Source organism: Globicephala melas, chromosome 17 (assembly GCF_963455315.2).
Source record: "Globicephala melas chromosome 17, mGloMel1.2, whole genome shotgun sequence".
Classification (NCBI taxonomy): Eukaryota; Metazoa; Chordata; class Mammalia; order Artiodactyla; family Delphinidae; genus Globicephala; species Globicephala melas.
The window spans coordinates 14,470,309-14,498,114 of record NC_083330.1 but is presented as its reverse complement, the minus strand read 5'-3'; the positions used below and the strand labels follow the sequence as shown (position 1 = coordinate 14,498,114).

The following is a 27,806-nucleotide window of genomic DNA, read 5'->3' as shown; positions in this document are numbered from 1 at the left end:
AGATAGAATGTGGGCTATTCTCTAATGAGGAGGATAATTTAATAACCAGCTCATCTAAGCCCAGAGCTCTGGTCAACTTCCCCCAAAGCTTCCAGTACCCGCTGGTTCTAAGAGGCAGCTGTGGTGCTGTGGAGGTGCCCTGGGCTGGGAGCCAGAGACCTCAGTTTTCATTCTCGCTCTCCCTGCCCTGTGTGCATTACTGGGCTGGTCACTTCCTCATCTGTAAAAGAGCCATTACTGGTTTAATAAAGTCAGGACCATGGTGAGGATTACAAGATAGACACTATTTTTTTTTCCCTGTCAACCCAGGCAAAGCTCAGACTTTAGATTAATCTAACCTCCCCCCTTTGCTCCTTTACGTGGGCTGTGGGACACACAGGAGGAGCGAGCCATCCAGGCATGCACACTGATGCAGCTGCAGGCTTCTGGAATCTCATAGCACCTGGACCCACCGTCCTCTCCATTTGCAAAGCCGCGTACATGTTCTAACTTAGCCCGCTCTTTACTTTCCTACAATGGTTATTCCAACCTTTGGCTATATTTAAAGTTCTCCGTATCTCTTCCCAAACCGAAGCTGTATGTATGTGTATATATATATATATATATATATATATATATATATATACACATATAAAGAATCTACACATGTTATCAATTCTTAAGGGGGGAAGTAAAAGCATAGAAAAAAGACTGGAGTGAAATATGCCAGAATGTAAGTTGTGGGGTTTTGGTCCTTCATATTTCTCTGTGCTTTTCAAGTGTTCTAGTCCATCATGTATTGCATGATGTTTCCAAAATAACAACAACAACAAAACAGAAAAACTACCATTCGAGGAGCTACCACCTACCCATTGATTTATCCTCCCACCCCCTGCTCCCAAATCTGATTCCCGGCCCAGATGCAGGGTTCTCGCTCTCCCTCTCCGGGGCTAATCTGATCGTCTGTGCTATTAATTCTATATTCTTCTGACTTCTCAAGGATCTTGCCTTGACATTAGATAACCCTTTTTCTCCCCACTCAATCTCCCATTCCTTTTTGGTCTCTTTGCGAGCATATAAGTATGCTTAAAGGAATTCCCTGGAGGTCCAGTGGTTAGGACTCGGTGCTTTCATTGCCAGGGGCCAGGTTCAGTCCCTGGTCGGGGAACTAAGATCCCACAAGCCACGTGGTGCGGCCAAAATAAAAATACGCTTAAGTCCCCTCCATATATCAGCAAACAAGCAAAACTGCCCAGGCTCCAGCTCCGCCTTGGCTCCCCTCTAGCTCTAGACCCATACCCCCTTTTCCTTGTATATATAGTCTGAGTTCTAGAAAGAGTCTGAATTCCATCCTCTAAATCTCCACGACTGACCGTTTAACCCATTGCAACCTGGCTTCCACCTTCACAACACCCTTAAAATTGCTCTTGCCAAGATCTCCTTTCAGGCTTCGTCTTCCTCTGCTCTTCTGACTTTGCTCAGTCTTGTTGGAACATCCCTTCTATGCCATAAATTCTGCCACCTGTTAGGAATGTCCCAGACCAGCTCTTCCTGGGCTCGTGGGGCAGGGATCACTGCGTGAGGCGTATCTCCCGGGCCCTTCACACGTGGTGTGTCTACCGTGGGGTTCGAGGGCTGCTCTCCCCCGTCCTTTCCTCCTCATTTTCTGGACCCCTGCCACCTTTCGGGTGTCCCCGTCCCCTCCTCAGCTTGTTGGCTGTGCTGTCGGTGTGGAGCCTGACTGTGACTCACCTGGACCTTTGCAGTGCTCTCCCAGCCATGTCTCTGATTCTAGTGTTGACTGCATCTCACCGCCAGCAATAATCTTTGTCACACACACCTCCCATCCTCTCTGACCCTGGCTTCAAATTCCTTGGTGGCCTCCCGTTGCCCAGAGGTACAACCCGAGCTCCTCTCCGTGATCCTTCATGGTCTCGCTCGCTTTACATCTCTTGCCCATGTCCCGCCACGCCCCAGTAGCTTGCATTCCACACTCCCATAGCTTGGACTCCTCTGAATCTTCAATTCCGTTATCTTTTGCCCCTTTGCATATATTTCCTTTGTGCAGGATATTTTCTCTGTGCTGGCACATTGGACAGATTCTGTCTCATCTGTCGAATGTCAGCTCAAATACTGCCACTTCTGTGATGTCCTCCCTGATTTCTCCCAGGGAAGACTCAGGTACTTCTTTTCCTGTATTCTCCCTGCCCTTTGTATAATTTTCTTATCATACTTTAATTTGTTTTGTTTATTTCTCTTTTAGATTGTAAGGTTCGTGGGGCAGGCGATATGACTAATTTTTTAGCTTTTTTTTTTTTACTGTGAAATATAATGCACACAGAAGTGCATTAATCAAAACTTAGATCACTTATATGTAGAACCTAAAATATAATACAGGGAATTCACTGGTGGTCCAGTGGTTAGGACTCCGCACTCTCACTGCAGGGAGCATGGGTTCGATTGCTGGTCAGGGAAATAAGATCCCACATGCCACGTGGCATGGCCAATATATATATATATATGTGTGTGTGTGTGTATATATATAATACAAATGAACTTAATGTACAAAACAGAAACAGACTTACAGACATAGAAAAGAAACATATGGTTACCAAAGGGGAAAGGGCGGGGAAGGGATAAATTAGGAATTTGGGATTAACATATAAACACTGCTATATATAAAGTAGATAAACAACAAGGTCCTATTGTATAGCACAGGGAACTATATTAAAAATCCTGTAATAAACAAAAACGGAAGAGAATATGAAAAAGAATATATATATGTATGTATATAACTGAATCACTTTGCTGTACACCTGAAACTAACACAACATTGTAAATCAACTAGACTTCAAAAACAAAAAACTTAGGGATAATGAATAATCATAAAGTGAACACTTGTGTAACTACTGCCCAGGTCATGAAAAGGAGTATTTTCAGTCCTCCAGGAGCCCCCTGTATCCTTTCCAGATCCCACCCATCCCCCTACTATCTTTTCTTCATAGTTGCACTACCTGTGTATTCATTTCTAAACAAATCATTTAGTTTTACCTGTTTTTGACCTTTATACAGTCAGATCATGTTTTCTGTTGTGTTTTACTTCCTTTATTCAACATTGTGTTTGTATGTGATTACGTGTCCTCATTTTTATTATTGTATCGCAGCATTTCATTACATGAATTTACTGCATGTAATGTATCTATTAATGGATGTTTGGTTTATTTCCAGTTTGGGGCTATTATGGTGTTTCAGATATCTTATACACTTCTTTTGTTCCCCATGTGCATGAATTTCCTCAGGGTATAGATCCAGGAATGGAACTGCCTGTCACAGGGTGTATATATCTTCAACTCTACCAGATAATGCTAAACTGTCTTTCAAAGTGTCTGTCGCAATTTACATCCCACCAGCCTTGTAGAGGGTGCCTATTGCTCTGTATCTTTGCCAATATGTGGTATTGTCAGACTTTTCCACTTTTACTGACATGGTTGGCATGGAGTAGTATTTCACTGCGGCTTTAATTTGTGTTTCTCTCTTAGTAAGGAGGCTGAACACCTTTCTGAGTTAATGGGTCAGCTGAATTTCCTCCTAAGTGAAGCCCCATTTAAGTTTTGCTCACTCTCTCATGGGTTGCTTGTCTTTATTTTATGGCTTTGAAAGTTCTTGCACATTCTGGATATGAGTCCTTTGTTGGCTGTATGTGTTGAAAATAAGCTATACTATAAAATCACAAACATTAAAGATTTATTGATTATAGTGTTTTTAAAATTCTTTCCCTTCGCACTAATAAGTAAGTAGAAACAGGATAATTAGACAATAAATAATAGTATACATTCCTTCAAATTAATCCTGTCCTTCCCTTCTTCTCTCCAGGCGTCATCATCGTCCCCAGTGCCGGAGTTGGGATTGTCCTTGGAGGCTACATCATAAAAAAATTGAAACTTGGTGCGAGGGAGTCTGCAAAACTAGCGATGATCTGCAGTGGTGTGTCTTTACTGTGCTTTTCAACCCTGTTTATTGTTGGATGTGAAAGTATCAATCTAGGTGGCATAAACATCCCGTATACAACAGGGTAAGTATCTTGGAAGAGGCATCTCATCTCATCCTGGTCATGATTGAAGTGCGCAACTCTGCGGTGTTTGGATCCCACGGTTCGGCTTGCGTCCCTCCCTCCATGCGGGGCTCACTACGTCTGCGTTTCTGTCCCAGTAGAGCTGCACTCTCTTGGGCAGAGGCCTCCGTCTCTCTGTTGTCTGTGTCCCTTTTGACCCTTGCAACGTCTCCCATGACATTTGGGTTACAGTACGTGAGGAGGAAATGCTAGTTGGCTTAATGAAAACTGTTCTTTTTTTTTTTAATGTAATGTTTTGAATAGATAGTACATTCACACAGTTTCAAAACAAAGTTCAATGAAAATACAGTGTGTCTCAAGGCCTCCACCCCACTTCTCCCCAAAGACAAACCAGGGAACTGCTTTAATTCATCTCTTGTGTACCCTTCCAAGGATGTTCCTTATACAGGAAACTATGAATGTGTATTTTCAGTGTTTTCTGTTTTATATCCAAAAGGTAGCATTCTATACATTCTTTTCTTTTTTATTTATTTATTTATCTATCTATCTATTTATTTATGACTGTGTTGGGTCTTCGTTGCTGCTCACGGGCTTTCTCTAGTGGCGGCAAGCGGGGGTTACTCTTCGTTGCGGTGCGCGCGCTTCTCATTGCGGTGGCTTCTCTTGTTGTGGAGCATGGGCTCTAGGCACGCAGGCTTCAGTAGTTGTGGCTCGTGGGCTCAGTAGTTGTGGCTCGCGGGCTTAGCTGCTCCGCGGCATGTGGGATCTTCCCGGACCAGGGCTCAAACCCGTGTCCCCTGCAATGGCAGGTGGATTCTTAACCACTGCACCACCAGGGAAGTCCCTATACATTCTTTTCTGAGCTTTTTTTTTTTTTTAATGTAACAATCTGGGGTGGAAACTTTCTGTCACAATAATAATAATGATGGTGATGTTCAAAGCGTAGCTAACCCTTATATTAACACTAGTGCATGCCAAGCATTCTTCTAAATGCTTTACGTATATTAACTCATTAACCCTCATAACAGGCCTAATCAGGTAGGTACTATTATTATTCTGATTTTACAGAGGGCAAAACCGAGATATGGCTGACACGTATCAGTATATAAATCCGTTCATGCTGCTGTAAGCGAACACCATAGACTAGATGGCTTAGAAACAACAGAAGTTTATTTCTCACAATTCCGGAGGCTGGGAAGTCCAAGATCAAGGTGCTAGCAGATTCGGTGTCTTGTGAGGCCCTGCTCTTTGGATCATAAATGGCTGTCTCTGGCTGTGTCCTCACATGGTGGGGGTGAGGCATCTCCCTAGGATCCTTTCTGTAAGGGCACTAATCCCATTCATAAGGGCTTCACCTTCATGACCCAGTCACCTCCCAAAGGCCCCAAACTCCAAGTACCATCACGTTTGGGGTTAGCTTTCAACATGTGAATTTTTCATGGACCCAAACATTTAGTCTATTGACCTAGAGATCACAGGCAAGGATTACACAAGAAACATGTGTAAAGCTCTCCGCTCTCCTGGCACACAGCAAGTGCTCAGTGATAGTTAGCTATTGTTATTAGTCATCACTAATCCATTAAGAACAATTTCTATCAAATTATTTTTACTACAATTGGAAAACATAAATAGAATATTAAAAATTAGTAAGAAAAACCAGCAGTCTCCTGACCCTGCTTCCCAGGGGCAATAATTTAAAATTCTTTTTAGCTATCTCTTCTGGTATTTACCTCTGTATTTTTAAAGCATACTGTATAAATTAACCAAATGAAGACATTATTTATGACTTCCTGTCTTAGTCAATGAGGAGTCTAGCATTTGCTTCACAAGTTGTGCTCAAATCCTTTTCTGATATTTTCATGGTATGGTTATGACAGTATTGTTAGCAGCTGAGGCACAAGTACTGTATCGTGATTAGATTTCCTCCTTTGTACAGCAGTGATTTTCCTGGAATTAAATCACTACCTTGTTTTCATTTCCTTTGTTTTCTTTGAGTCTGCTTCTGCCTTCCCTTATCCTCTAAGGGCTCAAGAAATCTCAATATGACTTTTCACCCGTCCGATGAACTCAGGATTCCATTTCCCCACCCCTTGGAGTCATCTGTATGGGAGCCCTCTGGGCCTGCTGCCCCACTGTTGCCCCAGGAATCTCACTTGCCTCTCTCTGTGCTGATCCTTCGTTTTCTAGCTTCTGTGGTTGCCTCTTTTTTGGCTTCCTCCCCCATTTTGCTAGAGCACATCCTCCAGTAGCTACAGGAAGGCTGTCAAGGCTGTTACCTTTTTTTTTTGGAGATTTTTCATGAAATAGCCTCTTTTTTTTTTTTTTTAAAACAATTACATTTGATTGCCAAATTGGCTGGGTTAAGAACTTTGGACTGGATGAATCATTTTCACTAAAAAATTTAAAGTTTTCACTCCATTTTTGTCTAATTTCTAATGCTCTTGTGGGAATTCTGGTCTTTCTTTTTCCCAATCCTTTGTATGTGCCCTACTTTTCCTTCTTGGGAGTTTCCATTTATTCCCACTATTCCCAAATTTCACCACAATAAACTTTTTTTTTCCTCTGAGCACTTGATGAACTTTTAATGTCTGGAGACCATGTCTTTTGTTTCCATTTTAACTTTTTTAAAAAATGTAATTGTTGTTATTTTCTCTCCACAGTTTTTTTTCTCCTATCTCCTTCATTGATTCTCTACTTTTCTTATTCTTTATAAACTATTTTATATCTCATTATGGCTTGTCATTTAGTGGATCTCACTGTAGGATAATTGCAGGGGGACAGCTGGCATTTTCATTGGGGTGCTCAGTGTCAGAACCTGAGGTCTTACCTTTGAGGTGCTTCAGTTCCTCAAGAGAAGGATGCTCCTATCTCCTGGCTTGGGCTGTGTTGTGGTGGGTTCAGGGTTGTAAGCCTAGCTGCTGACATTCTAGAGCTGGGAGTAGGGTGGTGGGTGGAAGAGGCTAGGGAGCTACTGTTCATTTTGCAAACTTTTACCAAATTCCTCTGTCATCATCCTAGCATCTTGCCAAAGGTCTCTTTTATGTGGTGCTCTTTGGTTTATTTTCTCCAGAAGATAGAGGGAGTGGAAGAAGAAGTGGTCGTCTACTAAGTAGGGTGGGGAAGGGAACCTGCTTAAAATTGTATCATATTTGGACCATGACTTTCTTGTGGTGTTTGTCCTTGAGTTCCAAAGGCCTGTTCTTTCTCCTACTACTGGCGTTTATCTTGTCCATATATATATTTAAGTTCTCATTATACTTTCTGTTTTATTGAATTCTTTTTTTCTGAAACTCTCCATAATTTTGCTTCAATTGGATTGGTTGCTCTTTTGCATAACTTATATCCTGGAACTTCCTTTCATAGATCTCAATTGTATCCACTAGGTTTTGTCTGTGTAGTTATTTATTTGTTAACTCCTCATTTTGCCAGAAAAAAAATCCTTGGATAACTTCCTAGGGAAAGGTTCATGGAAAGAGAAGCTGTCTGAAACTGTAAGTGTATTAAAATGTCTTTATTCTTCTTTCACATTTAAATGATAGTTGGAGTGGGTATAGAATTATAGTTTAAACATTTGTTCTTCTGAGAACTTGGAAACCATTGCTTTGTCATCTAGCGTTTAATGTTGCAGATACTTAAATGAAATCTAATTTCAGTCTGAGTTCTCATTTCTCCGTTACCAACTTTATTTGGAAGTTTTGAGGATATTTTTTATTCAAAGTGTTCTGAAATTCCGTAAGGAATGCTCTACCCTCCGATTTTGTCTTGGCTGGACTCCTCCAATGTCACTTTCTCGGAGAGACTTTCCCTTTCTGCCCAATATAAGGGAGCCCACTCTCCCCTCATTCTTTATTACATCACCTCTTCAGTTTCCTTGTAGCACGTGCCACTATCTGAAATTGTCTTGCTTACTTGCTTTGCTCTTGTCTTTTGTCTCTAAGATACGAGCTCCTTGAGAACAGTTACTATAGCTGCCTACATAATAGTTGCAGCCCCGCCATCTACAACAAAGTTTGTTGTTGAATGAATGGACAGACACATGAATGTCTTGGCCCAGGGCTTTGTTCATTCATTGTATTAGGCACTTTTAATCTAACACATATGTCCTTTTTTTTCTTTTAACCTCAGGGAGATTTTCTTCTACTATATCTTTACTCGTTCTCGTCTTCATTTTCCCTATGTTCTCCAGGACGCCTGTTTTTCAGATGTTGGAACTTGCAGACTCGTTACCTGTATGTTTAACTTGTTTTCTCATATTTTCTTTGCTATGAGAGATTTTTCCAAACTTGCTTTTTTATTCTTTATGTAAATTTTAAATTTTGAAAATAATTTTTTCTTTGGCATTCTGAGTGTTCCCTTTTCCTAACGTCCTGCTGTTGTTTGAAAAGGAGTAATATCTTCTCAGATCTCTCTGTGCATATAATTCAGTTTTGTTTTTTTTTTTTACTTTGTTTCTGTGTCTTACATTTTGTCATTTTAGTTGAAATGTCAATTTTTCTGTTCATTTACTCTGGGTTTTACAGGTTGACAAGACTCAGTTTAGCATCTGTAAGGTTATGTGTCCCTCTCCCCCACTCACCCCCCCCCCCACCACACACAAGAACGAGGGAGTTTTATCCTTATTTGTCAACATCTAAGGTAGAAGCTTAGCTTTTACATTTTGTTCTGAATTCTTTAGAAGAGCTTTCTGATGAATTTCGGGGCTCTGAATTGGGGATGGAGGGGGTGGGTATGAGAGTGGAAGGGCCCACTGATACAGTCTTCTCTCCCTTAGGTCTCCAGTGAGTCGCATTGTTTTCAGCTTCGCAGTCACTTTTGCTCCCTGTTGCACCTGCTGGATTTGGATTCAGAGTCGTGTAGAGGTTCCATGGGGAAGGCTGGCTCTTCTCCGAGGTGGCATCTGCTCATTTCACATGCACCTTTGCCTGTCCACTTTTATTTTCATGGAGTCTGGTGTCGCTCTTTCCATTTCTCTTTGCCAGCTCGATTCATTTTCATTATACTCACTTTTATTTCAAGTGCCTTCTCAGAAGGGGTGGAACGCAGACTCCATGTCTTACCTGCTTTTAAACTGCAAGTCCCCTCAAGACTTCTAAAGCTTTTGCTTAACACCACATCGGTCTTGCCAATCCTGAATCAACTGATTCTGAACTCCCTAGCACTACTGGGAAAAAATTATATAATTGTGCTGATTTGCTCCATTACAAATTGATGAGTTCCAATCTTAGCAGGCCCTCGTCTTTGCTGAGCAATCCATTTACTTGGCCCTAGTCAGCTTCCTTTCCTATGCCTCATATTGGTCCATTAAAAAAAAAATCCTTTCTTCAAGTTTTTTTTGTCTTACCGTAGCTTGTTTTCTCTTGTCGGACAACCTCGTATTCCTTATTACTGAGAAAAAAGAGGTCCCAAGTAAGAATTCCTTGAATTTTTCTTCCCTCTCCCCTCAAAGATAGTATTATTTTCAAAGGCAAGTAATAGCGCCATCATTTTCTAGCTGTGTGACCTTGTAAAAAATTATCTAATATTGTAAACTCTTGGTTTCCTCGTATATAAAATGACAATAATGTGAATCATACCTGGTTACAACTATAATTAAAGTAAAACACATGCGGTTGAAAGAATGAAAATAATGCAGAAGGGTAGAAAATGAAAAGTCAGTGTCTCCTTCCTCCATCCTCAATCTCCAGTTTGAAGCGTTTAAATATTATAAACAAATATTTGTAGCTTTGATTTTGAGGATTATGTAAGGGAAGGTTTTTGATATTTCCCAGCACAGAGTCTAACACTTAGTATATGTTGAAAAAAGTTAGTTTCTTGGCTTTACTCCCTTTCTAGATCATGCAAAGTGACTCTTTTTTCCTTTTTAGAAGATTAATGAATGTCTGGTATCCACCTCTGCACTGGGACATTACTTATATAGTGATGCTGAAACTAGTCAGGACTTGATGTAAATAAACATTGTAGTTATCTAAATCCATGACTTAGGGTACATTTCTTCTCAGTTAATTGTATTCAACAAAGAAAAGTTGATTAGGAGCGCCAGAGACTGCTGCAAGGATTCATTCATTCTAATATTTGTGGCCTGACTTCATCGAAGTTTATAAACTAGCAAAAGAAAAACCCAGTTTCCTTGGAGAATTCCTCTAGCTCCCCAAATACTTCTAGGAAGAGAGTTAAAATTGAATTAGTATAAACACTTTTGGGTGGTACAGCTGCACAGGTTTGACACTTTTAGAGTAGCAGTTACCTTTGTGTGAAGAATAATGGGGCCCTTTCTCCAAGCAGGGTATGGACTACATTTCAGCCTCTCCTTGCTCCCTTGCCTGGGTGCTCTTGTGCAGTGCACAACCTGTTCATCAGTACATGGTTGGCCTGCCTCATAAAAATGGTAGTTCTGCATGATTTTGATCCTTGCATGTAGGATTTTTCTCCTTTAAAGCTGATAAAGAGCGAGATGAAGGGAGTGGCAGTGAAGAAAGGAGCCTTTGTCAGACACCTGTTTGGCTCAGGTGTGGTGATTGGCACTCATGTATATCTTTTATATACACTGCTTACAACATCACTCCACTGTGTGTGTTATTAACCACATATTTCAGTTAAAGAAACTGAGGTTAGAGAGTAAATGATTTGCCCCAAGTCATCAGTTAATAACGAGTGGAACTGAATGAAACCCAGATTATCTATTTTAGAGTTTGTATCCTTTCTGAGTACTACACTGAGGTGCTGTTATACATTTTGTATTTTATATAAGCACACATCTAAGTGCACACACCACCTCCTTACTCAGAAAGCTATAGAGAATGCATCCATTTCTTTCAATAGTGCACTAATGTTTGGCCTTGCCAGTTTCTAGCTGTGTGAGTATGGGCAGATTAGTTAATCTTTCTGTGCTTGGTTTCTACATCTTTAGGGTAAGGATACTGATAGTATTGATCATGTTGAATTGCTGTGAAGATTGAATAAGGTACTTGGCAAATTCCTTAACCTCTCTGTACCTCAATTTCCTCATCATTAAGATGGGCTAATAATAGTCTCTATCTCTTACAATTATAGAGAGGATAAAATGGAATAAAACCCACAGTAATAAGCAATTGTTAAATAACTATTTAATGTTATTTTTCTCATTTTAAATATGAGGAGAAAGAAATTCAGAGGGATCAAATAACTTGCTTAAAGTCACACAGCTAGAAAATGATAGAGCTAGGACTGGAACCCAGGTTTCTCTGATTTTGAAAGTAATGTTTTTAATTATTAAACTGTCCTGAAAGAAGAAAAGAAACACAAGGAAGAAAGCACAATATATAAGCCAATTCCACTTATGAAAGTGTGTGTGAGAAGCTCCAGGTTCCCCAGCATGGTGAATTTTCTGACATTAAAGGAGTTAATGACTAACCTGTCTCTGAATTAGCATCGAGGGCTCAAGAGACACCTAAGTGCCTGGGATGGGGTTGGGATGTTTTAGAAAGGTGACCTTTTCCTATTGAGCCAAAATGGAGTCACAGTTTTTTTGTAGAATGAACCTGATGTGTTATTAGTGGTTCCCTTAGAAAATTCAGATTTGATGGCCAAGATGTGGAGACAACCTAAAGGTCCATCAGCGGCTGAATGGATAAAGAAAATGTCATATATACATACAATGGAATAAGATTCAGCCTTCAAAAAGAAATTATGTAATATGCGACGAGATGGAGGAACGTTGAAGACATTATGCTAAGTGAAAGAAACTAGTCACAGAAAGACAAATACTGTATGATTCCTCTTATACGAAGTATCTAAAATAGTTAAATTCATAGAATCAAAGAGCAGAATGGTGGTTGCCAGGGTCTGGGGGAAGGGGGAAACATGGAGCGACTAATCAATGGAAACAACGTTTTAATAAAGTAAAATGAACAAGCTTTGATGTTGATGATGCCCCAAGGAGGCGTCTCCATTTCACGAAATGGCCTTGGACAGCCCTCCCCACTGCACAATATGTCAGATCTCCAGTTTCCTTTAGCTTCTGAATTTAGAGGGAGGTGTCTTTGTGCGGTAGGCAAACACTGACGATTGTGCCCAACTTTGAGCCTTAGGGTAATTGCTGGCAATTGAAACAGTAATATTAACTTGGTTTGGTCACTCAGTATAGATTACATTAAAGATTTATTCACTTCCCTTCAAAATAAATCTTTATGTTTCTAAAACAAAATAAAACAATAACAACAAAAAAGGTGACTAAGCGCTAGACATCTGCTGTACAACTTTGTGCCTGTAGTCAACAATACTGTACTGTACACTTGAAATTTTGTTAAGAGAGTAGATCTCGTGTTAAGTGTTCTAACTGCAATATGACAAAATTAAAGAAAAAAAATTCAGATTTGATTCTCCTAGCACCCACAATTTCCTGCAGTTTTAATTAAGAAATGTGTTTTGCTCCCCCTCTGTGTCTGCCGAACTGTATTTCACACAGGTGTTTCCTAATCATTTTGTCGACAAAGGAGCCGGTGAAAACTGTAGCTTAAGCAATACTTTATATAAACACATTGTATAATGTGAGTTGTTTGCTCTTTACCTTCAAATAATTTTTTCAAATGGGGTTAAATCTGATGTCCATGTACAGAAGTTTTCAACAGTACTGTCTTGATAAATCATTTAATAATTCTAGCTTTATTATCTTTCATTCATCAAGTGTCATCTCTTTGAACTTAAACTAAAATCTATTATATCATCTTCTGATTTGGAGACTTGAGTTACTGGGTCAGAACTTTTCCAGGGATGATTTCCTGAGCTATGACATGACGAAGATGCATTTGCTCAGTTTTCTGAGAGCATTTTCGGCAATGACTGTGATCCACCCGTCCACTCGTCCAAAATCTCAGGGGTTGGGGTATTCTTCTCAAGTTACTTCTCTCAATATAGTTTTATTGTCCCAAGGCACTAAGACATAAATATTGTCTGTTAATTCAGACCTTTGCTGCAACTCACAAAGGTACATTTCATCATCTTTGTCACCACTTCTGAACTTGCCATCCTGCCAGTATTTAGATAGTATTCTAGTACCAGCCCTTGAGTGACTAGCATTTCTAGCCAGATCATTCCTAATTTCTCTAATTAAACCATTCCTGTCTTCTGTGTTTCACAGACAACTTAACCTTCTGAACGTTTTTTTTTTTCCTGTTTAATTTCTTTGGTGACATTCAAGATCTTTTATTTATTATAGGTATTACTAATTTTAAAGGCAATTCCTGAAAAGTAGAGAAAAAGTAGTTTACTTAAAGGATCTTAGTTATGTGTGTTTCTGGATTATCTTGGCTACTTTTATTAATAGGCTTACAGTTCATTTCTAGCTGTAAGTATATGATTTGATCTATTTTTGGCTCTATTTGGGAGATACAAACAAAATTTGCTTTACTTCCTTTTTAGGAGTATCGAGGGGGTATAAAATATAAGCAAATTTTCTTTCCAGTGAGTTTTAAGTTTTGTAACTGAGATCTAAACAAATTACAGGAACTCTGTAAAACTATATAATATCTGTTTAAACACAGTAAGCCTTGAACCTATATTATTAAACTCGGGGCCAAATTTGCCATTCATATTAACATAGTCAATAGAAAATGTTCATCATATAATGTTAGCAGGAAAAATAGAATTTAGAACGCTGTGAAATCTTGATAACAATATGTTAACGTTAATTTATATGCCTATTGAAAAAAGAGCAAAGGGAAGTAAATATACTAAAAGCATAATGGTGGATATTCCTGGATTGTAGCATTACTGTGTGAGTTTAATTTGACTTTTTAGTCCTTTTGTATTTTCCAAATTTTCTACAATGAATATGTATTACTTTAAAAATAAAGGCATTTCAAGACGTTGTTCAAGGGACACATCATTTTATTAAAAATGGTTCTGGATTTAAAGAGACGGTTTGTATTAGTTGTAGGTTATTATATGTAAATTTCAAGTTATATCTGGTTTGAATTTGTTGACTACAAAGCTAAAGGAAGCTTTAACAGTAAAAAGAATGATTGGATGCAGTAACCGTAACGTTCATGAGTATAGTCCTGGGGAACCCTACGCTATCCCATGAGTTATTACATACTCCCCTGTGTTGATCATGCTTATCTCCGCTCATGTAGGCAGGAGGGGCGTTGACAGCCATTAACTGTTAGGTTGTTAAGGTCATACAGCTTCTAAATGGTAGGCCTGCAACTGGACCCTCATCTAGTTTTCTGACTGTTCTCTATATGAGTAAATAAGAAAATGACATCTTCCTTTTTGAAAAGAAAATCATCATGAAGGCCTTTTGTGCTCTTTGTGATTGTGACTGTGTTACTTTTATTCCTTCCTGCTTCTGCCCTGTGTAGATAAAGAAAACACATCAGTATCTTCGTGCCTTTTATGTGCTAGGAACTCGCTGGGCGCTGGGTATCCATTTACTTATCTAATCCTCCCATCAACCCTGCGATATAGATATTCTGGTCTCTGTTTTACAACACAAGTGAAGTCTCTCTAGATTTGTTCATGGCACTGGTGAATTGTAGATATGGAATTGAACCCACTCTTTTTATTTATTTATTTATTTTTTTATTTGTGGTCGCGCTGAGCGGCTTGCAGAATCTTAGTTCCCCGACCAGGGATTGAACCTGGGCCCTCAGCTGTGAAAGCACAGAGTCCTAAACACTGGACCACCAGGGAATTCCCTGAACCCGCTCTCTCTGACTCTGATGCTCAGCACAGTGAGAGGTGAGTGCCAGGAAAGCTGCATTAGAGGAAGAAAAAGGAGGAGGGAGAGCACACAGAAGACTCAAGGGAAACCATGGCCAATTACACAAAGTGGGTGCGCTGCCGTAGGCGTTTAAGGGGACATACTATGGAGACAGATATAACTGGGTTTAAATCCCTGATTCTTACTAGTTCTGTGAACTTTAACAGTACCTATCTTAACCTCTCAGATATTCAGTTTCATTATCTGAAAGTTGGAGACACAGCCATAATAATTTTAATTCTCATGAGGAATACATGAGGTAACTTCTATAGAGATCTCAGTGCACAAGTCCTGGAGTGAAATTAGGACTATGTAAATGTTAGTCCTAAATGATAATGATGATGATGATGATGATGATAGTAGTATTATTTATAAACCTGAAGTTGCACAGCTATATCTGGCCAAGGAAGGGCTTTAATATAAAGCCAAGGATTTAAGCGGAATTAAAAAGAAACATTCTAATTGAAGTCTCCTTAAAGACTGAGATAGATTGATAAAAATTTAAGAAATTATGAGAAAGATACCATTTTTTTTTAGTTGATTAGTATATTTTGCCTGAAAGGTTTTTGTTGCGTGGGTCATAGTCTTTTAATCCATGTGGCTTGAATATAAGACAAGTGTGAATATAAGACAAGTGTGTGGATCCCTATTTGTCATATCTCTTAGTAAGGAGAAAATTAACAGGAGGCAGAAAGAAGGTTAAGGGGCTCCTCTTTGATTTGTGGAAACCAGTAGAAGTGTGTCAGTTGGGGAAGTCGAAGCGTTCTTTAGGTTTTGGGGTGGGGTGATGTGACACAATTGTGTGTGTGTGTGTGTGTGCGCGCGAGAATATGTGTGTGATTTGAGAGCAACTGTATCCTTACATACCCAGCTGTAATAGCTCCATGGTAGAGATTTTTCCTTATGTTAAACCTCAATCTGTTTTATTGTTGTATGTTACTTTAAATAAACATTGATCCTTAAGCAATTGATTTAATGAAGATTAGGCAGCAAGCTCGCTCTTCTTCCCTTTTCTGTTCATTTTGGTCTCCCCATGGCTGGTTTCCTTAAAGCCTCAATGATTGTGGGGCATGTCATTACACCTTTCATAGTTTCCTAGGCTTGAAAATCAGTAAGCTGTACTAGTTAACCTCAGAGACTCCTCCCGTCTCTCTAATCCTATAATTCCATGGTATTTATAGTAACATGTCATGTGTGACCTAGGTTTACAGCTTGGACCATGTAGTTACAAGGCATTTGTTAGTGAGTCATTGTTCCTGTCATGGAAAGAACACCTACATGGACATTGAGTTAACATGAGCCTCTTGTTTGCAAGGCTAACTTGTCAGTAATGTTTTCATTTATTAGAAAGGTGATGTACTGTCCCTTTGCACAGGGATGAGTGTGGTGTACTGCAGTCCTTGTAAATTTTGTACTCCCATGATTGTCTTAGCTCAGGCTCATGAGAGGTTGCTTGGAGTGACTCAGATTTAAACACTCGCACTATTATTCTAATCCAGTCTGTCTTCTGGAGCGTGAGTGATAGTCAAACAAGACGTTATTATTCTTAAAAATAATTTTTTTTTAAATCAGCGCAACGTAAAGGATTAACCGTATCAGCATCTTTCCTTTTTTTGTGCAACTATGGCCTTTTTCCCGAATGACATTTTCCATAAATGCCTCTGTCTTTTCACTGCTATTTATATTTGTTGCTTGTTTTGATTTTCTTAGAGCTTTCCATATGGTATCATTTCTTTGTATCAGACACCATGATCTCATGAGAAAAGCGAGCATACCCAAGGGTGACCTGGGACTGTACCTTTGTTTCCAGAACTCAGGAAAACTATTGCCTTCCTGTCATTGATGTGTGCTCTGAGCATCTGTTGACATTCTCTTTAGATTCCTTTCTCTTGAGTGGACATACCCATAAAGGAGAGGTATTTGAAGTATGTGGCCGTCATAAATGAATATGAAGCATGCTGTTAATAGGAAATTCCGTGTAACTTTTAAATATGCATAGTAAAAACCCTATTGTATGGATTTGAAGCGTGTCAGTTTTAGTGACTAAGCACGCAGGCATATAAGTCCCTTTTATTTGGTCATGGCTTGCAGTTTGGTTTTTGCAGAACTATTGAAGATAATAGTAATTCACACAGAATACTCTTCATGTGATATCAATTAAAATAGCACTAATTGGGACTTCCCTGGTGGTCCAGTGGTTGAGAATCTGCCTTCCAATGCAGGGTTTGCGGGTTCGATCCTTGGCTGGGGAACAAAGATCCCACTTGCCGCGGGGCCACTAAGCCCGTGCGCCACAACTAAAGAGCCCACAGGCTGCAACTAAGACCCAACGCAGCCAGAAAAAAAAAAAAAAATTAATAAATAAATATTTTGTAAAAATAGCACCAGTCAGCCTCATAATGAATCATTTGGCTTCCTTAGACGTCCATTTCATCATCCTTGGAATGTGGAAACAGGTCTAGAACAGGGTTTCTCAGACACAGTATATCGAGATTTGGGTCAGTTAATGCCTTATCCTGGGGAGGGGCTGTTCTGTGTATTGTTGGACTTTTAGAAGCAGCCCTGGCCTCTACCCACTAGATGCCAGTAGCATCCCTTTAGTTGTGACAAAAAAAAATGTCTCCTGACGTTGCCGAAATTGCTGCCCCTGTGAGAACTACCGGTCCCGAATCACATTTTAAAGGTATATTCAATTTATTTATTTATTTGGCTGCATTGGGTCTTCGTTGCTGTGCGCAGGCTTTCTCTAACTATCAAATGGTATGATTCTAAGAGTTGGTGAATATAATAATTATGAGAGTCTTGTGACAGTTTCTTCTGTGGAGGGATATGAATGAAGAATAGAGTTTATTTTCCTTTTGCCTCTTTGGAAGTCTTTCTTGGTAAGGTTTAAATATTGCTGTGAACTTGTTCCTTCCATTAAAATTCGATGACTCGGTTATCAACGTGTGACAGAGGACACAGGAGAAAAGCCTTTGAACAAACAACACTTTATGTTTATGGATTTAATACATATGGTTGGGATGGACTAGGCTACTGGGTGAGTGGTTACTCAACATAGTCATTAAAGGTAAGTCCTGGAACATAACAGACATTCCAAAATATCTGCTGAATGGAGGGAGGATGGTAGTTGGACAGGTGAATGAAGGATCTGCTATTGCCAGTTCATGAGGCTTTAGGAAGGGTACGTCATCAGTGACACCTAAAAATGATGGTCATGAAAGCAAAAGAAGGAGGTCATTGGATGTGAGCATTCAGAGCCCCTTTCATCCTTCCATGATTCCCTCCGGGTACCTGCCTGCCTCTGTCTTTCCATAGCCATTTCCTTAAATCTCTCTCTCAGGGCCTATATCCTTACTTGCCTGCCCTCCCCACCTTTTTTAGATTTTTTGGATGTGGACCATTTTTAAAGTCTCTATTGAATTTGGTACAATACTGCTTCTGTTTTATGTTTTGGTCTTTTGGCCACGAGGCATGTGGGATCTTAGTTCCCCAACCAGGGATCAAACCCGCACCCCCTGCATTAGAAGTGCAGAGTCCTAACCACTGGACTGCCAGGGAAGTCCCTTTTCCCCCTTTTATATTTCTTGCCTGAACTGATTTTATTAGAGTTTAAAATATTGTATCACTTCTTTGAATCAGACACCATGATCTCATGAAAAAACGGAACCCATCACGTTTGCCTGTAAACCCACATCTGGGCATTCTTGAGGGAAGGAGAGTTTAATGGTTCTTCTCTGGTCATCTGAATCAAACCAGTGATGTGATTCCTGACGGTCTTTGAAAAATCGCCTCCTTTTGATTTTCTAGAGTCCCATGTCTTTCTTTGACAATTTATTCCAGAATAATTAAAGGTTTGGGTCAAAGGACCTTATGTTGATAACTCTGATTGATGGATTCCATGTTAATGTCCTCATCATGATATTATTAGTTTGACACAGAAGAGTATTTCTTCCATTTTACAGTTAAAGAAATCAAGGGTCCAATTTGTTAAGACATAGAGCCAAGTGTCTATAGTAAGTGAGTAGTTTAGTTATATGAAGGTTAGAACTTCTGAGCTCAGATCCGTATCACCAAGATGGAGGATAGAATCGAGGTATGATAAATAATTTGGTACGAACGTTGTACTGAATCTGTAGGACCAGAAAATTGAAACATTTTTCTTCATGTTTTGTTTTAAAGTCATAAAAATAATTATCTAGGGTGCTACGTCAAGGTACCATGGCTTTGATTTCATGGGAATATCTTCTCTAAAACGGACACAAGACTGAACATGAAGAACTGTCCTATGAGTTTTATTTTAGCAAATTTTGCTCACGATCTATTTTTTTCTCTTAGACCTTCTCTGACCATGCCTCATAGGAATCTGACAGGAAGCTGCAATGTGAATTGTGGTTGTAAAATACACGAGTATGAGCCAGTCTGTGGATCGGATGGAATTACATACTTTAACCCTTGTCTGGCTGGCTGTGTTAATAGTGGTAACATGAGCACTGGGGTGAGTACATTTCACAAGTTCCTGTACTGTTAGATTTCATATGCAAACACAAGGCTTCAGTCTCCCTTTTCAAGAAACTTCAAATAATCTACAAAATACCTTCTGTCAAACACCCAGAGGAAAGAAAATTATGCAATACTATATCATTTTTTTTTCCAGGGCTGATTGGAGCATTTGTGTATAGTGATCTGATTCCACATCAGCACTGCCCTGCTTACATTCTGTGCCAACCCAGTGAAATTTTATAAGGTTGAGTGCTAGCTTTCTCCTTTGTTACCCTGACAGGGCCCTTGTGATGGACTTGAAGGTCAAGACGACCACATTTGGTGCTGATAGAAGAGAATAGGAGAGCACTCCCCTGATCAGAGCCTGTAGACGGGCAATGGTCATTTTTCATAGACTATCAGTTCAGACTTTTTTTTTAAACTTTCAGAGTAAAGATATTTCTGTCAGTTCAAGAATAGGCTATTTTGAGAATTCCCTTCCCCGTGAATTATAAATAGTCTGTAATACTGTGGGAGAAGGTTTTCATATTCTACTCAGTTCTTTATTGAGCCTTGTTTCATGCTTTACGTAAGAACAGATTGTAGGAGGCTGCTTTCATTAAAAGGTTAAAGTGCATTTGCTTGTTCTGTGCAGGCGATATGGGATTATACTGTTGACTGCCTGTTTTGGGGATGTCATATTTGATTTCTGAGTTTTAAACTCTAGTGATAAATTGAGATTCCTTTTGCTGGCCCCCCGTTATGTAATTGGTGAGCTCCAGGGTGTGACTGAATTGAAAGGGACAATGAGATCTATTCTCAGTGGCTAAGTTCTTCCCTGGGAGTGAGTGTGTCCTCTGGTACAGGGTGCTTATTTTGTTTTAACTTTAAAAATAACTTTATTACACTCACTTGATATCATGCTGAAAATCGACAACACAAGCGTATAAGTAGCACATAAGCGTCTCTGTCTTATCACAATTTGAAAAATTGATACATACTTTTCTAACAACAGAGGCATGGATTATTCCTATTTAAGCAGCCATGTGTACAACTTGTCTTCTAGTCTAGTTATTGGAAAGGATAAATCAGAAATATGCAAAGATGTCTTGCTACACATTGTAGGGTTAACCAAACAACACACGAAAAACTCAATTCATAAAGAAAACCAAGAGCATTGCATAATTAAAACTCGATAGCAACTTTGACCAACCTTACCCTTGGCAATAAATGTGGACGTAAGTATGCCTAAGGAGGTCATGCACACAGATGACCACATGTCCTATTTTATGGAATCTAGTTCCATTTCTGGACTATCTTTCCTGGGAGTGCAAAAAGAAGGGGGTGGAAGGAGATAACATCAGGCTTTCTGGACCTTACTGTGGTCCAGACATCTGGTCATTTGCCAAGATAAACAATAACCTGAGGCTTCAAAACTCTCTTCAGGGGAGTGGGGAAAACATGGGCTCCTTGGGGATCGTATCCCCGGGTCAGCCATCATTCTTACAAAGAGGCCCACAGTCCTTGGAGCACAGGCAGTCAAACAGTGGCCCATTTGTTCCTCCTGCTTCTCTAGGGGGTCAACAGGTCACAATGACAGTGAATTCATCTGATGTCCATTCAGTGAAAGCAGTGAAAGCATAATAGGCAGGAAAGGTTAATTGGCTGTTTTGTTTGAAACACGTTTTTAGTCCCTTGCATTAGCTGGTTTCAAATGAAACAGCCAATGATATGTTCACTATTACAGACGCTGAAGTCATCACGGTTGCGTTATGAATTCTCTGTGTTTATTTAACAGATGTTTACTTTAGGTCCTACACTGTGTTCAGGGTTATGCTAGGCACTCTGGTGAGCACAGATAAAAGTAAGGCTTAGTCCCTGTTTTTGAAGGACTTCTTTAATTGGAGAGCCCAAGAATTAAACAGCCATGGAAACAGCATATGACTGTGACCCCGAATGAGCATATGGGATGTGAATGGTATAGAATTGAATGCTGAAAGCTTCTTACCAAAGTTTAGGTTTAAACCATCTTGACCAGCAGATTTTGATGTTGTTAGATGCACTCTTTGGATCCTGACTGTTAAAACGAGGAAGATATTTCCTTTTCTTTCTTTTTCTTTTTGGCCGCTCTGTGAGGCTTGTGGGATCTCAGCTCCCCAACCAGGGATTGAACCCGGGCCATGGCAGAGAAAGCCTGGAATCCTAACCACGAGGCCACCAGGGAACTCCCAGAAGATACTTTCAATGAAATATTCTGCATCTTTTTAAATACTAGAGTGATTTTAGAGCATTTTAACTTTGTCTGACTATTCCTATGCTGAATTTCGCTTAGCGTCCAACTGATCTTTGTTATCGCTTAGATACGGAATTACACAGAGTGCACCTGTGTCCAAAGCCGCCAAGTGATCACGCCTCCCACAGTGGGGCAGCGCAGCCAGGTCCGCGTGGTTATTGTCAAAACGTATCTCAATGAGAACGGCTATGCTGTGTCGGGGAAGTGTAAACGGAGCTGTAACACCCTCATCCCGTTCTTAGTTTTTCTGTTCATAGTGACCTTCATCACAGCATGTGCCCAGCCATCAGCCATCATAGTAACTCTCAGGTGAGGACAGCATTCAACGTCTAGGGTGGGTTATACACTCAGAGTCGCCAGGATTCCTGGTCCAGACTGGGGGCTGATGTGGTAACACAGAGAGGAAAGCAACGTGAGATTGTGCAGGAAAGTGCTCAGACATTTCCCTGGTGAACTTAAGAGAAGGGAGTTTTCCCATGTCAGGAAAGGAAAGGAAGATGGTAACATTTCATACTTCTGAACTTTCTTTATTCAGATGCGTTCTCTCCCTATAGGTCAGGGAAACTTATTTTGGGTGCCTTTGGTCCCTGAAGTCTCTACCCTAAAAGGTTCAAGTTCAGGAACTGAAAGCCGTGACCGTTGTAGCTACAAGAAACCTGGCCCTAGAGGAGGCGGCAAGTCATTTGGGGAAGTTGCTAAATTGTGCACATAGCAAAGAATATTATCTCCAACCTTGTAGATGTTTAATACTCCAGGATCCGTGCCATTGCTGCTGGTCTTGCAGTTCCAAATGCTGCTTTAATAAATTTCACTGTCATAAAATTTTGACATTGAATCAAGGAAAGGGCAGACCCGGAAACGTATTTATTAAGTTGTTCATGCTGTGCTTTCTTTGCTGTGTTACATATCCTGTTCGTGTTGTTTGGCTTCTAAGAGAGAATGTGAAAGTTACCTGAATGGAAGCCCTATTTAAAATGCTGACACCAGCACATTCGGATCAGAGTTTTGGTATTCGCAGTAAAGACTGCAGTGGACCAAGGAAGGAAGGGGGCAGCGTGGTGAAGAAACAAAAGCACGCCCACAGCAGCCTTAGGGGGGCTGGGATGCAGGGTGATGAGGGAGTGAGGGGTGTCAGTCTCTATTCTCCCTTTGATGTCCTCCCTGGTTCCTCAGTACCCCACAATGCTGGGCACCTGGTGGGATGCATCTGCTGAGACGTCATTCTTAGCAGGGCGGTTGGGCTGCTCCCATGCTTTTTCTGCATGTTCTGACTTCCCTTCTATGGGATGCTGAGTTAGACGATGTTCAGCCGGTGCATTCCTTGATAGATAACAGCACACGAAAGTCCCATTGGTCCCAATGGTTGACTCAGTCAATTCCTCCATCAGCAGATACTTACGAAGTAACAAAAATGTGTTCCACACTGGGGAAATTGCTGTGAGAAAATAAAGAAATTAGCGGAAAAGAGGACAGACATGCTGGTCCTTGGGAATTTTACATTATATGCTGAGAACCCTATGTGTATGGGATAGAAAGGATAAAGTACTTCGTCATGAAAAAATGTGGATCATTAATAATGTAACACTTTGAACTTTAGTTCTACAAGAGATGTTAAATAACCCAGATAAGGGCTGCCCATTTCATAATGTTCAAACATGGCAGGTCACCAGTTGGCCTCTAACCCAAAACTTGAGAAAAGGAGCCCTTTAATCTTTACTAATTACAAGATCAATAGACTCCAATCTTCCTGCCATGTGGGAATTACTTGGAGCATAAGTTTTAGGAAAAGAAGAGAATGTGAGGTGACTGGGGAGGGTTCATTCTTTTTCTAACTTTTGACTTGTTTCCTACACATTTTGGGACCATTTTTTTAAAAAACTTGTTTTCTCTGTACTTGAGAAATTACAGGAGTCATGTTCAGTGTACACACCTACCATTCTGGGAAGTGCAGGCAAACAGAGATAAAGAATGCAATAGTTAGGATAAAATGCTATATATATATATATATATATATATATATATATATATATATATATATATATATATGTAATTTTTTTTAACAGAATTGATTTTGCAAACTCAGAGCCACTTCTGTACCTTCAGCAAACTCAGTTAGAGCCACTTCTGTACCTTCACCTTCTATACCTTCAGCTCTGAACCTTTGTCCTGCCACCGTTATTTACACAAAAAATAGAGCTAATCGGAGTTTCTCTGCAGTCTCACTGGGGAGACCGTTATTTGGTGATTTAGCCATAATCGGTCTTGTTCTGCTATTGTTAGTAAATTCTAGCGAATTCAGTATTTTGGCCCAGCATGTTTGGTCCCTGGCTCTGCCGCTAAGCAAGCTTGATTTGACATTCATTTTCCTCAGGCCGTTATTCTAAAACATTTCTTTCTTTACCTTCTTCGTAGGTCCGTAGAAGATGAAGAGAGACCTTTTGCCCTGGGAATGCAGTTTGTTTTATTGCGAACACTTGGTATGTTCCTGTATTTCCAAGAGTGCCTCTCTGTTCCTCTTTGTAGATGGCAAATTTCCACTGTCCTTTAAAAATGGCAAGTCATTTGTTACCATTCATAGTAGCTAGGATTTCACAGGTTAGTGGCGAGGCACAACTTCCTCATTTCCTGACTTGGACTAAAAGCTGACCAATTCTGTCACTGATGAAAGAAAACAAAACTGACTTTAGATCCGTTTCTCTTTCACTGTGAACGTAAACTTGGGCTAAATTCCCCAGAGTTTTGTAGAGTAAGAAATCTTGAACCAAGAAATTGTTACGGGCTTATGATCCTGTTTTTTTGGTCCCTTTTGTGCCTTTGTAACATGAAAGTGATGGGAATTGGTGCTCATTTTTTTTGTGTGTGTGAAAACTTCAATTCCTTACTTCTTTCCAGTCATTTTATTGGGCTGGGTAAAGAGTATACCAATCAAGTTTCCTGAGGAAAAGAGATTAAAAATTCTACAAAAAAAAAAAAAAAAAAAAAAAGAAAGTTTTCCAAACTGATATATAAGGACTAGGTTTTGCTTATTAACAAAAGAAGCTCGTTAGCGCTATGTCAATGGGGTAAGTCCCAGAGTTTATTTGGACATGAAGAATACCCTTCTGATTTTTACAAACACTGCATCACTTGTGATGTCTTGGGACAGTGACTGGGAAACAGCGTGTGAAGTGGCCCATTCCCTTGATGGATTTCAATGTATTTTTATATGACTTCCTCATCGTCAGGCATATTTTTTCTGTCTTAAGTGGCAGTCTGTCATCTTCTTCAGCTGTTATTTTCCCCAGTAATCAGTATCATTGTCCACAGCACAAAAAATGACTTCTTTGATTCAAGCTGCTTATTTCAATCTTGAAGGATGAAACATTTTAAACCCTTAAAAATCATCTGGCCCTTGACAACACGAATGTGCTCTGAAATTCTCATTTTGTCTCATGTTGTGCTCGACGGCCCAGACTTAGAGTGAGGACTTGTCAGTGGGCATCAAAGGCTTCTGGTTGCTTTGAATTAGGTGACTTATTTTTTTTTTTTTAAATATCAGATTTTAATTTTACTTATTTTGCGGAGGGGGTGCCGTGCCACACGGCTTCTGGTATCTTAGTTCCCCGACCGGGGATTGAACCCCCGCCATGGCAGTGAAAGCACCAAGTCCTAACCACTGGACCGCCAGGGAACTCCCTGGACGGCTTAATTTTTTGGTAACATGAAAGCACCGTTTTCCAAAGAACGCTGGTTCAAGGAACGACTGACATTCTTTGATTTAGTTAAGAAGTTTGCCTTATACTTCTCATTGAAAACAAAAAAGTTATTTTCAAAGAAGGAAGTTTGTTTAGCAAAGGGGTAGTTGAATAAGAAAAGAAAAAAGTAGTTCCTCCTTTTTGCTTGGCCTGTCTCTGATGCCAGGGGCTTGGGTGATTTCATGTGGATGTGGAATAAGTCAAGAGATGCACACCACAGCGTAAGGAATTAGTGGAGGGAGAACAAACATATCAGGCATTTATTATTTAATTCAACCTTACCTTAAGTTCCACTGATTATGAAAAAGTATAGTTAGGCCAACCAGCCACTTTCCATTTCCCCAAGTGCCAAAGCAAAAAGAGAGTTTCAGGTATTTCAATGATGTTAAATTTTTGAAAAGTGAAACATAGTTGATGTGCAATATTATGTTAGTTTCCAGTGTACTACATAACAATTTGACATTTGCAAACATTACGACATGATCACGATGATAAGTCCAGTAACCGTCTATCCCTATACAACATTATTACAATATTATTGACCGTAGTCCTTATGCTGTGTATTACATCCCTGTGACTTATTTATGATTTAAGTTTTGTACCTCTTAATCCACTTCATCTATTTTGCCCAGCCCAATAATGTTACATTTCAGTTGTAGTGACCATATCTCCTTTTAAATGAATACGGCGTATTGAAAAAGGTATCACTTGGGGGACTTCCCTGGCGGTCCAGTGGTTAAGACTCCGTGCTGCCAATGCAGAGGGGTCGGGTTCGATCCCTGGTCAGGGAATTAAGATCCCACATGCCATGTGATGCAGCCAAAAGATAAAAATGTACCACTTGCAGCCTCCTGGGCTATTAACCCACCTGTCCTCTCTCCCTTCTTCCCCTCCTCCATCCCTTCCTCCCTTCTCTCTTTTCTTCTTCCTTTCCTTCCATTCATCACTTCCTTTTATAAACTCTTATTGAGGATCCATGGGCTGTCCTGATAGGTCCTTGGGATGCGAAGAATAAAAGGCATGGTCCCCACCATCGAGGAGCTTATGCGTGACAGACTTACAAATAGTTTAAATACTGGGTGATAGTGGACAAAATGGAGGAGTACACAAAATGCAATGGTGATATGGTAGCATCTGAATGAGTCAGGAATTTAAAGGGGGAGTAGATATTTGCAAGGTGAACAAGTTGGGAATGGGGACACATTTCAGCAAAGGGAGTAGCATGTAATGAAGGAGGTCTACTTGGGTAGACATTTTTCCTTATGGGAGTAAAGAAATGTCTACATCGTAGCCCAAACAATGAAGCTGCTACTCCTCACAGGTGCTGCATAAGCTGTGAAGATGAATATTATGCCTTATTTATTTCCATACTCCAGGAGCCATTTGATGTGGTTTCCGACTTACAGGGCACAGTGCTTGCCTGATACTCTTCCTGCATCCAAGGCTAGAACCCAACCCACAAGATCTAAGTGTACTGAATGTTTGTGGATCATAAAGGGTTCTAATATGGCCAGTTGTGTACTTCATAACAAAATCGGATTTTTTAAGTTTAAAAGGATTCCCTAATTGCATTTCTTTTTTTTCTCGGCTGGGCAGAGAGGCTGTGGGATCTTAGGTCCCACACCAGGGATTGAACCCTGGGGCTACGGCAGCGAAAGCGCCGAGTCCTAACCACTGGAACGCCAGGGAGCTCCCCTCCCTCACTGCATTTTTATCAATAGAAATTTTTATGTCTAAAGTTGTGTTAATGCTTTTTAGACATTTCATATCATAATATGTCAACTATAATAAATAATAATAAATTTTAAAATAAATATCATAAAATGCCTAAAAACCAAAACACATTCTGACTGAGTTGCAAACTAGAAGATTTAAAGTATTTACAATTTAGTGAGCATTTCTATGATAAGAATATTATGACAAGATGTGGTACATATTTACAAAAAATCAAGTAACACGAGAAAACCACTCCCTTCAACTGGTTTTTAGAGTGAACAAGCATCCTGTTAATTTACAGATCTGTTTCCTCTTATAAGATGTGCTAACTATTTTCCTTTTTCTTTTTCTCCGACAACTCTAGCATACATTCCTACTCCAATTTACTTTGGAGCAGTTATTGACACCACCTGCATGCTGTGGCAACAGGAGTGTGGCGTGCAGGGCTCTTGCTGGGAGTACAATGTCACATCATTTCGTTTTGTCTATTTTGGTTTGGCAGCTGGCCTCAAACTTGTTGGCTTCATTTTTATTTTTTTGGCCTGGTACTCCATTAAATACAAGGAGGAAGAGCTACAGAGGCAGAGGTGGAGGGAATTCCCACTGAGCACTGTGAGTGAGACGGTGGGCCACACCGACAGTGCCGATAAGTCTGTCCGGACTAGATCCTGCCCAGCTTTCAGCACCCAGGGAGAATTCCACGAAGAGACTGGTCTGCAAAAAGGGATCCAGTACACAGCACAGACCTATCCGGGGCCCTTCCTAGAAGCAATAAGTTCCTCCCCAGACCAG

The 27,806-nt window shown here is 40.1% G+C and overlaps 1 protein-coding gene across 1 annotated transcript in view; it reads left to right on the top strand.

Annotated features, from left to right (window-relative positions):
• Positions 1-27,594, top strand: part of SLCO5A1 (solute carrier organic anion transporter family member 5A1) — a 118,547-nt gene extending 90,953 nt beyond the window's left edge. The window contains exons 5-8 of the mRNA XM_060287457.1: positions 3,853-4,051; positions 19,128-19,287; positions 21,632-21,873; positions 27,379-27,594. Coding sequence (XP_060143440.1) covers positions 3,853-4,051; positions 19,128-19,287; positions 21,632-21,873; positions 27,379-27,418 — 641 coding nt within the window. The 3' untranslated portion in view covers positions 27,419-27,594. The remainder of the gene's footprint in view (positions 1-3,852; positions 4,052-19,127; positions 19,288-21,631; positions 21,874-27,378) is intronic.
• Positions 27,595-27,806: the final 212 nt, after the last annotated feature.